Source organism: Protopterus annectens, chromosome 9.part0, assembly GCF_019279795.1.
Source record: "Protopterus annectens isolate FY-2018-M chromosome 9.part0, PAN1.0, whole genome shotgun sequence".
NCBI classification, from domain to species: domain Eukaryota; kingdom Metazoa; phylum Chordata; order Ceratodontiformes; family Protopteridae; genus Protopterus; species Protopterus annectens.
The window spans coordinates 570735270-570752045 of NC_056743.1; the positions used below are offsets into that span (position 1 = coordinate 570735270).

General features: G+C 39.0%; 1 protein-coding gene across 3 annotated transcripts in view; it reads left to right on the top strand.

Annotated features, from left to right (window-relative positions):
* The window catches only part of SLC23A2 (solute carrier family 23 member 2), a 1130684-nt gene that overhangs the window by 733321 nt on the left and 380587 nt on the right, over positions 1 to 16776 (top strand). For all 3 annotated transcript variants that reach the window (XM_044083095.1, XM_044083098.1, XM_044083097.1), the window contains exon 7: positions 8752 to 8819. In XM_044083095.1, coding sequence (XP_043939030.1) covers positions 8752 to 8819 — 68 coding nt within the window. The remainder of the gene's footprint in view (positions 1 to 8751; positions 8820 to 16776) is intronic.

Below are 16776 nucleotides of genomic sequence, written 5' to 3' on the forward strand. Positions count from 1 at the left end.
CCTGATAATAGAGGAGTTGCAGTAGACTTTGAGGTGAAACTGGCTGTAGAATTATCATGCTGTCACAGATAGTCTGATGCTGATCCCTTGTTGACAGGCTTTGGCATGGTGGACAGCCCCAACTGCAGTTAACTTGGATCTTTCCCTCCTGCAGCTGGATGTGTCCCAGGTTGTAAACACAGTTTGATTATTCATTTATTGCCATTTGTTCACCAGGAAAGGCTGACTGAGAAAAAAAAAATTCAATAAAGATCTAGGGAGAAAACCTTCACACAAAAGTTATACAATACCGTACCATGAGAAAGTACAGCAAACATATAATGGTTAAATGACAGCGCAATATAGCATCTGATTAGTACTTAGATAAACTTTCAAGAGTGAGAAATTATGTAAGAGAAATTTGTATTTTGAAACAGAATAAAGATTAGGAGGCAGAACAGTTGCAGTTGTAAGTAGTAAATGAATAGTTTTTTGGTCCTTGCAGTTAAGGTATTAATCTCCCACCTTGGCTGTTTCTTGGCGGACTGGAAATGGACCCCTCAAAAATTGACTTTCCATTAAACACATGGAGGTACAGGCCATACTTCTTGTCCAGAAGGCTCTGTAAGGGGAGATGAGGCCAGGGCTGCTCCTAATCCACTCCAGCACCCAGTCTTTTCTGTGGTACCTAAACAGGACAGACTGCATGCTTGTACATCCCGCACTGAAGGGAGATTTAGATCTAACAGTAGATGAAGGTGCCATCCTTACCGTGATTACATTTAGTAAGAGGTGAATATGCTGGCAAAATTCCTGAGCTTCTCCCCCCAGTCTTGACTGGGAGGTGAGAGTTCAGGTGTCTTTTCTGACATCTTTAGTGCGTGAGCATCATTAGACATTAACCTGTTAATCATTTGGGAGTAAAAGACTTCTGTATGCCTTTCCACTATTCAGTCTGATGCATCACATAGTTAGAAAGTTGGCTTTTGGGTAATTAGTAGTGCAGGAAACAGTGTTTGATGGGTATGGGGCTATATTTATTTTTCAAAAAGATTATATGAACTTAAGGCTCAGCTTGCATTGTGCTTCCTTCTGGAAGTGGTATCTGAATTGTCGTTAAATTATTTCAAGGGCAGAAAACCAGAGGACAAATAATCGTTTGAACCTTAGACATGCATGATTATCTCATGCAGTTCTTGAAGCCTGTGTATGAGTTACAGAAAACTTGATCAGCTGTTCATCTCCTTTTCTTCAGGAAGGAAAGTGTGTGCTTTGGTTAGCAGATCTTGTTCAAGTGCTGCATTGATTTTGTCATCTAATATCACACCACCTGCTAAAGTGAACACTTGGAAAATGCTATTCACCTGGGGCTATTATTGCTTCTTGTGCTGGCTTCAGAATTTTCTCTTTCAGCATTTGCATTGACTTTGGTGTACTGCTCTTCTATATTCTCTCATGGATTCATCCACTTTCAAACTGGAGGTTGATTGCTTTTATGTCTAGCCTTTGCTATCCCCAGGTAACCTATCCTGAGATACTGGACACTGGCCCGTCAGTGTCTTATTCACCCAGGGCTGCTGGGATTTATGGTGGGCACACACTAGCCAATAAGGACATATACACTCCTCCCACCATTAGCATGGGTCCCTGTTGTAAGACACTTTGGGCAACTGAGTCACCTAGAGCAATATTTCACACTGGTCTAGTGGCTAGCTTTGCCACAGCTTGCAGTCTGTGATTCTTGTTCTCCCAGTAGATGCTCAAAACAGTTGCTTTATACAACTCTTCCCTTGTAGGACACCATCTAGAGTCTATGGTGCTGTCCATAACTCCATTCTTGGATGAGTTTGAGATGGAAAATCTGCATGTTTTGGGAGGTGGGAGGAACCCTACAGAGAGACAGAGAGAGAACACACAATCTGTATATAGGCACTGGCCAGAGGTGAGGATCAAACCTCGTGCCTTGTGCATAAGAGCCAAATACTACCAACTGGTCTCTCTTGCCATCTTGTCTCTTATGGCACATTGTGTGATTATCCCACAATTTCTATAAGGTGTATAAATTTCACTATTGACTGTTCTGTTGTTGCTCCTTTGCCTTCCCTTCAGAGGTATCTAAATCAGTATCTGGGCAAAAAGGATGAGGACGTTTGGGTTTGCCTAGATTGAGACTGTATAGGATATCATACTGCAGTATGGAAGCATCCAGATTCATTCACTTTCTGTGTTCTGGGGAAGGTAGATGCCCTCCTTTCATCCCCTTCATAGAAGAAGGTGCACTCACTTTCTGACTTGGGACACTTCCCTGTATTGTTTTGGCTTTAGCATACATCTCTGAACAAACAGCACCTTTCTATTTGAAAAGGAGTCCAAGCCTTCAGTCAGGGTAACGAGGTGTTTCTCCAGTGCCTTTGGTGGTGGAATTCCCTTAGTCACGAATCTCTGCTATCTCAGCTTCAGTCTTCTCTTGTATACCAATGTCTGAAATAGTTGGTGGCCCTTCTTGAATGTAGGATCACATAGCTGTGAAAAAAGATTTTTAGAAAAACTTCTGTAATGAGCTTTCACATATCTTGACTGGGTTGTTTGTACGAGTAGGGCAGCAGGTTCTTCAGATTACCTTTGCAGACTGATGTGGGTTAGGTTGTCCTCAAATTAAAAGAGAAACTTATGCAACCATAGTTGATAGCTCTGCCCCCAGGATGTTATTTCTTCCTGTTTGACCAGACTTCCAAAGAGCTTGTAGAGGACTTCCAGAACAGAAAGCAGGTTTTAACTACAGTGGAGATGCTACATGATGCCTTCTGGGTTCTCCTTTTTCTTCCTAACCACCAGAATTCTCCTAGAAGAAGAAAGCTCCTCCACCATTCAGAATAAGGAAGAATCCAAGTATCAGGGCAGCTGCCTTTGCATCCTCTGCCGGCTGAGTCTCCAAGAAAGTTAACTGCACTAGCACAGCAGTGTCAGTTGTGACTTCCTTATAGGGTTACCCATAGAGCCAGTTTTTCAAGTTTAGTCTTACCTGGAGAGCCATTAACATGGCCGGGTTATTTATTTTTTTAAGTGATCACCGATGGATCACTTCCTAAAATTATTTGATCTTGCCCCAGAAAGACTCTTCTTGTTGACTAGTTTGTCTGTGCAGAACTCTTGAGATGAGGCACACTATGGTCTTCACAAGAAATGTAGTGGCTTTACCACTTGCTTTGAAGAGGTTGGAAAACTTCTTTCACATTCCGGACCTCAGCATTCTCCGTGAGAACATCCATTCAAATTCTAGATGATAACTTTTCAGGGTATCTCGTCCATGTCATTTTACAGTACCAAGATGGTGTCACTGGAAATGATGGATGTTATTTAGTATATCATTGTTCTGGGTCTGCACATAGAGGTTTCTGTGGCTAAATCTAGTTGGGATTCACTTTCAGTCCAGCCTGTTAGAGTTTGGTCTCACTTCTGCACCCAGAGTATTTATTAGTGTGCCAGCTTTTGTGGCAGAGATATTGCAGGAGAAAGAATTTCTGATGTTGTTTTACCTGGATGACAGTCTTCTGGTGGCCAAATTGAGGTATTCTTTGGTAATATCCCTACCTTGGGTGCCTTTCACCATTTTGGGTACAGGTACTGTCATCTCCATTAAGGGGTGTATTAATTGGGCAGAATTGGGCAGTCTTCATTGTCGGTCATTCCCATTCTTGGGGATGGACCTCTAGTCACAGCCTGGGTGAGGATGTAGTAAGGGTCCAGGGTCACATACTCCAGTGCCTGTAGGACTTCACAGCAAGTAGAATGCATTCTGCTGTGGTCTGTGACATGTTGATGTCCACAAAGCCATCAAGGAGATTCTTTTGTTTTTAGGTCTTGTTACTGCTCTGAACTGGTGGACTATTCCTTGCCATTGCGAATGAACACTTTACTATATATAGTGGCCTTTTACAGGAACAGTGACTTTGCATAAACAGACTGCAGTATTAGGCAGTGTTCTTGCCCTAAAAGTTGTAGAAAGAATGTTGAAGTTAGGACCTCTTCTGATGTGGTCTGGCAGCAAGACCATGGTGTGGTATGCTAACAAAGGATAGAGTGCTGTAATTTCCCCTGTGCAGTAAGCTGGTATAAGTTTCACAGTAAGACATAACTTGGGGAATCACTGCTGCAGCCATTTACATCCCAGGAGAACTAGGCCATACTGGCAAGTTTCATTAGCTGATACTCATTTCTTCTCCTGGAGCTGTGAATTTGGAAATATTGTTTAACAGATTGCTGTATTATAGTGGAGCACCCTGTTAATTTATTTTTTTCACCACACAGGAGGACATGGTCCTCTGCCTTTTCTGCTTTTGTTTTAGCAGAGCAAGTGGGAGTGTTGTTTTCCTTTTCATCATCCAACCCGAATCTGTTCCTTACTGCAAAATCAGAGAAAGTAGAGCAAAGTCTATCTTAGCCTTGTAGTCGTCAAAATGATTTTGGTTTCAGGTTGTTGGGTTTTGGCTTTTCAAAGAAATATTATAACATAAGCTAAGGAGTCTTCTCAGCTGGGATTAAAATAGGCCGCACCCAAGGATCTGGTCTTTGTATAGATATCTTGCTTCCACCAGACCTCCTAGTGGGAGTTTCAGGTGAATGAAGTCGTTTAGAAGTCTTCCACTCAACATACTCTGCTAATTGGAATTTGTTTTCATTCATGACAGAAAGGTGTTCCGTTTTGCTTTGTTCTTTTAGTTTGCAGGCATTCCTGACTTGGCTCAGACACCTGTATGACCTGGGTTTTGGTTATTAAAACTTGTAAGGTACATATTTTGACCTGTTTTCATATCATGACTTTATGGAGAGCAGAACTGCTGCCCAAAGCCGGCTGGCAAAGCATTTCCTTATAGTTTTGTTTTTCAAGCCTTTGCTCACATTTGAAGAACTCTTCTCTTCAGTGGGATTTTAATTTCATGACTGCAAACAATGCCTCTCCTCTGCTCTAAGTTGCTAGCTCAGTGGCTTTAAAATTTATCTTTCTCAAATAATTTTGTTTTGATGGCAGCTGCTTAGTGCTCACAGGGTCTCTGAGCTGCAGATCCTTGTCTGTAGAAAATTCTGATTGATCATTCTTCCAAAAGTAATTTCAGAACTCTCCTTAAACCAGTGCAGTCATCTTCCTTATTTCTTTAAGATATAATATATGAGTGAGAGTGAGTGTCATTTCATCATATTTTGGATAGGTACACTTCCTGTTGTGGTTTTACCCGAAGGAGAGTATATGAGTTCAGGAAGAGAGACCAGCTGTTTGCCTCATTTTCCTACAAGTGAAGGAGGATTTTTCATTGGCTAAATCTTATCCTTTAATATTAACTTGATTACTGTATTGTATTTAATTTGCTGTCATCTAGTGAAAGATGCTCTTAAGAGGTCACTGCATCAGTGGAGTGCTGCTTCCACTGCTTGCTTTGAAAAATCTCCAGCCTGGTTTAGTGGGAAAGGGGGTGGAGCCCAGACTGTGACCCAGGTGACCAGGGTTCAGCTAACAGCCTTGGCATTAAGAGAGCCAGGTGGGGAGGGAAGGGAGTGACGGTGAGTGGCCTGCTCTCCTCCCCCAGAAGGGAAGGATGCATATATGTGCACTCAGTGAGCAGTCTGGCTAGTGTGATTTCTACACCATAGATTTGGGAAACCACCACCCATGCTTAATAATGTGAGTGCAGGGCTGCTTGTTGGCAATACCCCTTGCAGAAGTGAGGGAAAACCAAAGTGGCTGATGATCACAGGCAACAGGGTCAAACAAAATGGCAAATGAAAAATTTCCATTGCGGACCTATTTATTGTAGCCATTTTGTCACTGGTTCAGGTGGCCATCAATCATTTATTGGTTAATCTTGCTGTGTCACATTAGAGCTACAGGATTTCACTTTGAGACCTTAAATTATAACCTTCCTCCAGCATCCCATGGGAGCTTACATTTTAGTGCTAGAAATTCTTCCTAGCACTTACTCCTGCAAAAACACTCAGAAGTCAGATATAACAAACATATTCACCTCATCAGTTATTCTGTAAGGAGGCTTTCTGCAGTGGATATGTTTTTCTTTTCTGCCATTCCCCTTTATTTGAAATATTCCCTCCATCTGGCTTCTGTGGAGGAATATCCAGTGTGTTATGCAGGTATATATTTTTATTACTGTGTTTTTGTTTGCATGCCAAGTTCTGCTCACTGAGTGTATCTGGGTCAAACTGGAGAACACAGATGCTGGCATGCTGTTATAGTCTAATATGTGAAGTCTCAACGTGAGATAGGCAGAGGCTCATTCATCCCCACCTATGGGAATAAGAGAAATTTCTGAATTATACCAAGCTGAGGGTGTGAAGAGGAAATCCTGAGGAAATTCTACCTTTTGCTCACTGCAGAATCCTCCACTCAGATAAATGATCAAGTGAGCACACATCTTTTATTTTTTATCCTTTTTTCATTTGGGAGCGATGTCATAGCTTCATAGGTAGGGTACTAGGCTATCTGCCCGAGGGCATTTATAAACATAGCCAGAGTGTGTCGGCTTTCGTCATCCCATTGATTAATTAACTGATCCTCTGTCAAGCAGAGCCAATAAAGTGATCCCAGTGGTGTATTTTCTGTTACTCATCCACTCATCAAGGTTTCTCTTGAAGATTGTTAGTGATGGGCTCTGCCTGGTGTAATTTGGAATTTTGTTCCAAAGCATGGGGAGTCTCTGTGACAGGAATCTATCCCTCCAGCATGTTCTATTTATTGTTGTGGCGGGGTTTAGTTCACTAGAGCGTGTGGCTCGCAGTGATTTGGATTTCTTTAGGAGGAGCATGTCCATCAGTTCTGAGATGGACATGGCTTTGTAAGTCAGGCAGAGATCACCTCTGAGTAAGCGATATGCCACTGAATACAGCCAGAGTTTTTTCAGTCGGGCTACATAGGACATATGTTTGAGGCCAGTAATCCTCTTGGTGAGGTACTTTTGTGGTCTTTCCAGCTGTTGGAAGTGTCTTGTGAGGTACATTCCAAATGGGGCATTGTACTCTATGATGGGTATAATGAGTGACGAGTAGAGGGGTACTATAACCTTTTTATTTCTAGATGCAAACCCTTTAGTAATTAGATGGGCCACATAGATGGATTTCCTAACTACTTTGGCAATATGATTGTCAAAGGAGAGATTACTATCTACTTGGGTCCCCAGATCTCTTATTACCTCTTCTGTATTAAGGGGGCTGCCACCTATGTGGTAATTTGTGGGTGTTTTGTTTTTGCCATATGGGATGACTATGAATTTTTTGGCATTTAGCTTGAGGCCATGACTTTTGACACCAGGTGTCCGTCTCAGTAAGGCCCTTTTGGAGAATGTCTGTGTCAGCCAGAGAGTCAATTATGGCTCCCAGTTTGCAGTCATTGATGAACTTGGTTAGCCATAGTCCTCTTGTGTTTGCCTGTACTTCTGTGAAGTATATGCTAAACAGTAGGGGTCCTAGGACCGAGCCTTGCGGGACACCACTTGTGACTGGTTTAGAGTCGGACCTGGAGCCCGCTATTCTTACCATGTGAGTACTGTCTGTAAGCCAGTTGGCAACTCATCTCATGATGTAGGGGTTTATGTTCAGGCTGGTGAGTTTTTCTGTAATACCCGAGTGGGGAATGGTGTCGAACGCCTTGGCGAGAGCAAGGTAGGCTGTGTGAACCATCTTTCCCTCGTCTATGGCCTTGGTGACTGTCTTGAAGAAGTCAACCAGGTTTAGTAGGCATGATCTCCCTTAACAAAGCCAAACTGGGTCAGGTCAAGTGTTTGGAGGTTCCCAATGTCTTTGTTAATGAGTTCCGTGATGATGCACTCCATAGCCTTGCTGACCAGGCTAGTCAGGCTTATGGGGTGATAGTTACCAGGGTCAATTGTGGCCTCTCCTTTGTGGAGAGGAATAACCGTTGCTGTGTGCCATTCTATGGGCACGTAGCCTGTGGAGAGGCTGAGGTTGAACAGCGTGTTTAGGTGGGGGGTTAAGTTCATTCTGTAGTTCGTGCAAGACGCAGCCTGGGACACCATCTGGTCCCATTGACGCTGTGTTTTTGGCTTTTGAAAGGGCTGTTTTCACCTGTGCATCTGTGATTTCTGGGGCACTACACTTTTCTGGTATTGTCCACCAAACTGGTTTCCTTCTCTTAGAGGAGCGGGTCTTGGTTTTGCTAGGGATAGCATGATCCATGCATCCTTGTAGGTGCTCATACAGTGCATTTGTAAAGGTTTCTGCATTTTGGGCAGCATTATCCTTTAGCGTGTCATATTGTCACGTCATATTTTGGAAGTCTATAAAAGAACAAGTATATACATTTACCCATATTTCTTTTAATTCTAGATCATTTGTATGTTATTAGGTAGATATTAAAATGTACATCTTGTCTTAAATGTATTTATTTTTTGTATATATTTAAAAAATGTCTAATAAATTGGTGCTGCCACATGGAAAGTAAAGCTTTCTTTTTACACTGGGCTGCTGGAGGAATGTAATATATGGTGTGCTGTTAAATGAATGCTTTGTTTGATTGCATAACATCTGTAATGAAGAAGTATTGCTGTTACCATAAGGTATTTATTAACAGCTAGATCTTTAGTAACACCTAAAGAATGAAGTGCAATATAAATAATAATAATTGGAATGCATAAGCACTAATATTAATGGAGTCTGGTTTGGTTTGGATGAAATGTTAGCAAATGTTGGATTATTGTGCAGTTTGACCAGGAAAAGAGACCTTACATAATTATCTGATCTCTTTTTTAGATATCCCAGTGGTTAATGCAACTGAGTTACTGCACACCGAGCACATCTGGTATCCTAGGATACGAGAGGTACACTAGAATATCTTTTGTCAGTTTTTTAATTTTTTTTCACGTGCTGTCATTTTGTTTCTGTAGAGAAACCGTTTCTGTTCCTAGAACTGTGATCATACATACTTTGTTGCAAGAAATCATCTTTTCAGTCAGTGGTTGCCTGCATGTGCTTTTAGGCACTTAAGATGAATGCAAGTCTGTTTGTATCAATATTTGTTAGGTACTCGTGTTATGTAATGGGTGCACCCTTGAGCTGAATTGTTGCAAGATCCAAACTGTGTCCTGTATTCTAGGAGCGGTTTAACTGCTTTCACATGCTGTAACGCTTGTATAGTGTTAAATCAGTCTCCAGTAAAGCCAGCTTCAGTGGTAGAAAAAGATATGCCGCTGCGGTGATACAGCAGTAGTTGTTGCCTCACAACAAGAAGTTCTCCTGTTCGATTCTCGGCTGGAGTGCCTTCTGTGTGGAGTCTGCATGTCCTCCCCACGGTCGAGTGGCCTCCGAAAGACATGCGTGAATGGGCGTGCATTCTCTGAAGGTTGGGCGTCGGGCTGGCAACTCTGCACCAAAAAAAAAAAATCTACTGCCATTTATTAGCGGACCAGAGTTCAGCAAAACCGTGAAAAAGCCGAAAAGACAAACAAACTTCAACTTTCTCAGAAGCATTAACATATTTCTAATAGAACTCCAAACACCAACAAACAATGTAACAGCTGAACACAAAAGGCTGTAGACCGCAAATGCCACTGCACCAGAAGAACAATGAAGCTGTATCGTAAAACCATTTTAATGGATAATAGAAATGAAAAAAACACACAGATTAAAAGTAAAGCGCTTTTCATCCCACTTAGTTGTGGGACTTCTTCAGACAAAGAACCATACAGCAACTACAGATATATATCCTGGTGGGGTGGTGCCACAATTACAAACACCACAGTTGAACTTAATACTAATTAAGTGTTAAGTAGTTTAAAGTATTAAAGAAACTGTGTTTGCCGTGGAACATTAAATATCATGCTTATCTGACAACTTAACAAGTCGGAGACATTTAAATGTTATAAATTGTAAAATATTAAGAACGTTTTTTTAAAAACGTTTTAAAATCTTTTTTAAAACATGTATATACTTAACGATATTGGGTCCTTAGTAATGAGATACGAATCCAATAAATACATACGAAATATATAATATAAAATACAGGTATTTACCGTAAACAAAATCCTGTTGTCAGACAATAGCTTACTATAGAAAAACTCATGAATCTAGCGTGTATACAATGTGAAAAAGGGAAGGGGAAAAAAAGGGGCAAAAAACACAGTTCGAATGCCACAACTAATTTAAACAAATAATAGTTTGACCCAATAAAGAACTTTGTTACCATAAAGGTAGTCTAATCTGGTACTAGTCTAATGTGAACCAAAACCATGAATGGAATAAATATTAAAACAATTTATTAAGAATATTGCAAACTATGATATGCGCCTTGCATACATTGAGGGTGATAAGTCTACAGTAGTGGAACTAGCTGATCCAAGGAATACATCTGAACCATGTATATAAACAATGTGTAAAGACCGTATCAAGCAAGCAAAATCAGTGTGTCTAAATACATAAGACTCGTAGATCTGGTATGCATAGTGTGTATGAAAAAGGGGGGGGGTGTTGGGAAAAATTGAATAAAATATATATATAAAAATATCACCAATAACAACATAGAAAACCAGGTTGATGTAGAACATAACTGTATAGAACAAGTCGATATTGAAACAATAACTAATATCTAAATCACAAACGTGATGAAAATAGAGATAGATCTATTCAGTACATACTCATAAAATATATGTATAAGAAGTATAATATGAAAAAGTGTGAAAGTATAAGTATGTCAATACATGGATATAACTACACTGTTGAATCCAAATGGAATGTGTGTTTAGTTATATCCTCATCTACACAAACTTCTTAGTTTCAATTTTGGATAGAGGGAGCATATTTCGTTGAGTCCAGGAATGACACTGGCATTACACCGGATCTGCCAGTATAATTCCAATACCTCTAATTGTACATGGTATGGTCCACCCCTACCATCTGTGGGAACACAATCGACTGCTCTAAACAGAAATTTAGATTCGGATTTTCCATTGTATGTTTTGCTAAGGCATTTTCAGATTTGTTTTTCCTAATAGCATATAAGTGTTCATAGACACGTTCACAGAGTTTTCTGTCAGTTTTCCCAAAATAAAATGCTGGGCATTGTTGACACTGAGCTACATATACTACATCTTTAGACTGACAGGACAATTTGTGTCTCACCTCATATGTAACATTCCTTATACAAAAAGTTTCCCCAGTATTCATATGAGAACAATAATTACACATATTGCATTGAAACATGCCCTTTCTCCATGGTAGTCCCTGTATGTTGCTCTCCATGATTTGTTTGATTTTTTTTACCTCTTCTCCAAACTATTTTTGGTTTGTCCGGTAGTTTATTTCCTAATTCTTTGTCATTATTAATTATTGGCCAATTTTTATTGATTATCAATGTGATAACCTCACTGTCAATACTGAAAGGTGTTATGAATGCCAATCTCAGTAATGATGTGTCTGGTTTTTGAACCTGTACCACCAAGGATAGCTTGGTAAATAACTGATTCTCTTTTTGTTTTTACTTCATTGATCAGACTGTCTATGAGTTGTTTTGGATAACCACGTCTCATAAACATGTCTCTGAGTAATTGCCACAAATAAAAAAAAAAATCCACATCTCTGGACACAATACGGGCTGTTCTGACCAGTTGGCCTTTTACTACTGATGTTTTCTGATACCAAGGATGGTTGCTAGTATAATGGAGAAAAGTGTTAGAATATGTTTCTTTCCTATAAATTTTAGCACAAAATGATCTGTTCTTATGGTCCTTTCATAAATCTACATCTAAGTAGGCAATCCTTTCACTACTATATGTATACGTGAAAGACAAGAAACCAGAGCTGTTATTGAAAGATGAAACCAAATCAAATGCTGTTTTTTTGTCTCCTTCCAGTAAAATAAAAATGTCATCTAGGAAACGTGTATAGAATTTAATTTTATTCATCATTTGGTCATCCTTCCGTATCACTTCTTGTTCCCAGTAAGCCATGACTAAATTAGCGAAGCTCCCCCCACATGGGGAGCCCATGGCTACACCTATTTTCTGTAGGTAGGTTTTGTTGTTGAAAATCAAGACGTTGTATGATAGAACTATGTCTAGCATTTCTTCTATCAAGGTGATTTCTGACTGTTTAGCCCCTCTTTTCCTTAACATGAAGCTCACCCATTCTATACCGTCTTGGTGAGGGATGCATGTGTACAAATCTTTCACGTCGACGGTTAGAAAGTTTAAGCTGCCATTGTACTCGAAGTTGTTAATATTCTGAAGGAAAGACCAGGAGTCTTTACATATTGCTTTCTCTTGTACATATTTCTGTAAAATATTATCCACTGTTTTCGCGCACGGGTATGTGATACTATTTCTAGTGTCAACTAAAGGTCTCATGGGGGGATCAACCAGCGATTTATGTATTTTAGGAATACCAAAAAGGTTTGGGGTTCTAGGTGTTAACATGGTCAAATAGTTGAATGTTGACAGGTCTATTCTGCCTTCTATGAAGAAGTCATTAAATAGTGACCCTATTCTAGAGTATGCTTGTTGCAATTAATTTCTGGAGGTTTCTTGCTAAGCATCACTGTTTAATATACTTGACATTTTGTCGGTATATTGTGCCTGTGTCATAACCACTAGTCCGCCTCCTTTATTTGGTTGCATGAACCTAACCCCTGTTTCTCTCAATGACTGCAAAGCTGTTCTTTCTTTTGTAGTAACATTAAATGACATGTTCTTCCTATTGAAGTTAGAACACAACATATTTCTTAGATCTATCTCGCATATTTTTTTCAAATAAACTCAAAACAGGGTGCATAGGTGGTAGAAACGTACTAGTAATATGGAAATTGTTAGTTTCTTTTTGTTCACCACTGAAAAATAGATTCAAATTCATTTTTCTAAGAAATAATTTTAAATCAATTAATGTTTTAACAATATCAGCCTTACTGCTGGGAACAAAGGTGTTACCTCTAGCCAATAGTTCAGTAACAACAGGCTCAATTACCACATTGGTATAGTTAAAAATGTTAAAGTCCTTGTCTAGGTTATTTAAAATAATGGGGTAAATGTTGGAGTCAATATTTACCTCCCCCTCTTCCCTCATGGGTTGGTGTTGTTCCTGTTGTTGTGATTGTTCTCGTAGTTCGTATTCTTCCTCAAGTTGTAATGTGAGGCTCCCATTCGAAAATTTGGCTGCTGGGGAGTTGATTCATCCACAACATTGTCAATATTATGTTGCTCCACATTATTTGCAGTGTTAAATGACAAATTGTCTTGTGGGATTTGCACACTATTATCAACTTGGCTTGTGTAATTCTTTCCACTAGGTTGCTTAGGACCAATCCATGTTTTAACTTGGGAGGGGGGGGGGGTTGGGTAAGCCGTTCCACTGCTGTATGCTTGTCTGTCTCTATTTAACTTTTTGAGTTTGCCTTCTTTTAATTTGCCCATATATTGATCAATACTGCCGAAGATACGTTCATAATCATACTGGTATCGTGCAAAATTAATGTTCTTTTGAATTAATTCATTCAAGGTGGTTGCTTCTTCCATAAGTGAAGCAGCCGATAGTTGGTAGTGTTTACACATTACTTCTAGTAGTTCTAACCCATGTTTGTTGAAAAGTTTAAGTAGATCTTGGTGAAATAGTGACCCGTCCATGAGCCCAGTCGGGTACTGCCAAGATCTTAAACCTTTAGGGACTATTCCCTCACTTAATCACTCATGAAAATAGGTGATTTCCAGTTGCGTTTTTTTATATTTAACTAGTTTCTGGTCCAGCTGCTTTAATAATGCAGAAATGTCTGCGGAATCCTTGGCCGGTTGCTCCTGTGTCCTGCTACTTGTAGGTATTTGTAGCGAAAGAGGTTCTATTAACCATTTGGTTAATTTTGGAGCCCCAATAAGCCTAGTGGATCCGTTGCTAATCTCCATTATTGGGCTATCACCAGTCCGGTTCTGTTGCAGAATGCTGTTATCCTGCATGTTGTTACCTTCCCTTTGTACTCTATCCAAAAATGTACTTGGAAGTGTTGTTAGGTTAGATGTAATGTTAACTCCTGTAGTTGTTTGCTCTGTGACCGATTTAGGTAGATGTAAGCTTGTAGATGAACGCTGGAAATTTAAAATAAAATCTATAGGAAGTGCATCAAACTTCCTGTTCAATGCATCAACTTGCTTCGTTAACACTTCTATGAGAGCGGTTACTTTCACATTATCACTGTCACTAAGTAATGGTGAAAGGGTGTGGCAAGTGCTGGTTCTTCAGCCATGTCGAAACCAGGAACTCCAAACATAAATCGCTGGTTGATCCCCCATGAGACCTTTAGTTGACGCTAGAAGTAGTATCACATACCCGTGCGTGAAAATGGTGGATAATATTTTACAGACATATGTACAACAAGAGAAAGCAATATATAAAGACTCCTGGTCTTTCCTTCAGAATATTAACAATTTCGAGTACAATGGCAGCTTAAACTTTCTAACCGTCGACGTGAAAGATTTGTACACATGCATCCCTCACCAAGACGGTATAGAATGGGTGAGCTTCATGTTAAGGAAAAGAGGGGCTAAACAGTCAGAAATCACCTTGATAGAAGAAATGCTAGACATAGTTCTATCATACAACGTCTTGATTTTCAACAACAAAACCTACCTACAGAAAATAGGTGTAGCCATGGGCTCCCCATGTGGGGGGATCTTCGCTAATTTAGTCATGGCTTACTGGGAAATTAAATTCTATACATGTTTCCTAGATGACATTTTTATTTTACTGGAAGGAAACGAAAAAACAGCATTTGATTTTGTTTCATCTTTCAATAACAGCTCTGGTTTCTTGTCTTTCACATATACGTATAGTAGTGAAAGGATTGCCTACTTAGACGCAGATTTATGGAAGGACCATAAGAACAGATCATTTTGTGCTAAAATTTATAGGAAAGAAACATATTCTAACACCTTTCTCCATTATACTAGCAACCATCCTTGGTATCAGAAAAAATCAGTAGTAAAAGGCCAACTGGTCAGAGCAGCCCATATGGTGTCCAGAGATGTGGATTTTTTTGATGAGTGCCAATTACTCAGAGACATGTTTATGAGACGTGGTTATCCAAAACAACTCATAGACAGTCTGATCAATGAAGTAAAAACAAAAAGAGAATCAGGTATTTACCAAGCTATCCTTGGTGGTACAAAACACTTGGTGGTACAGGTTCAAAAACCAGACACATCATTACTAAGATTGGCATTCATAACCCCTTTCAGTATTGACAATGAGGTTATCACATTGATAATCAATAAAAATTGGCCAATAATTAATGACAAAGAATTAGGAAATAAACTACCGGACAAACCAAAAATAGTTTGGAGAAGAGTAAAAAAAATCAAACAAATCATGGAGAGCAACATACAGGGACTACCATGGAGAAAGGGCATGTTTCAATGCAATATGTGTAATTATTGTTCTCATATGAATACTGGGGAAACTTTTTGTATAAGGAATGTTACATATGAGGTGAGACACAAATTGTCCTGTCAGTCTAAAGGTGTAGTATATGTAGCTCAGTGTCAACAATGCCCAGCATTTTATTTTAGGAAAACTGACAGAAAACTCTGTGAACGTGTCTATGAACACTTATATGCTATTAGGAAAAACAAATCTGAAAATGCCTTAGCAAAACATACAATGGAAAATCCGAATCTAAATTTCTGTTTAGAGCAGTCGATTGTGTTCCCACAGATGGTAGGGGTGGACCATACCATGTACAATTAGAGGTATTAAAATTATACTGGCAGATCCAGTGTAATGCCAGTGTCATTCTTGGACTCAACGAAATATGCTCCTTCTATCCAATATTGAAGCTAAGAAGTTTGTGTAGATGAGGATATAACTATACACATATTCCATTTGGATTCAACAGTGCAGTTATATCCATGTATTGACATACTTACACTTTCACACTTTTTCATATTATACTTCTTATGCATATATTTTATGAGTATGTACTGAATAGATCTATCTCTATTTTCATCATGTTTGTGATTTAGATATTAGTTATTGTTTTAATATCGGCTTGTTCTATACAGTTATGTTCTACATCAACCTGTTTTTCTATGATGTTATTGGTGATATTTTTATATATATATTTTATTCAATTTTTCCCAACACCCCCCCCTTTTTCATACACACAATGCATACCAGATCTACGAGTCTTATGTATTTAGTCACACTGATTTTGCTTGCTTGATACGGTCTTTACACATTGTTTATATACATGGTTCAGATGTATTCCTTGGATCAGCTAGTTCCACTACTGTAGACTTATCACCCTCAATGTATACAAGGCACATATCATAGTTTGCAATATTCTTAATAAATTGTTTTAATATTTATTCCATTCATGGTTTTGGTTCACATTAGATTAGTACCAGATTAGACTACCTTTATGGTAACAAAGTTCTTTATTGGGTCAAACTATTATTTGTTTAAATTAGTTGTGGCATTCGAATTGTGTTTTTTGCCCCTTTTTTTCCCCTTCCCTTTTTCACATTGTATACACGCTAGATTCATGAGTTTTTCTATAGTAAGCTATTGTCTGACAACAGGATTTTGTTTACGGTAAATACCTGTATTTTATATTATATATTTCGTATGTATTTATTGGATTCGTATCTCATTACTAAGGACCCAATATCGTTAAGTATGTACATGTTTTAAAAAAGATTAAAAATTTTTTTTAAAAAGTTCTTAATATTTTACAATTTATAACATTTAAATGTCTCCGACTTGTTTAGTTGTTGTCAGATAAGCATGATATTTAATGTTCCATGG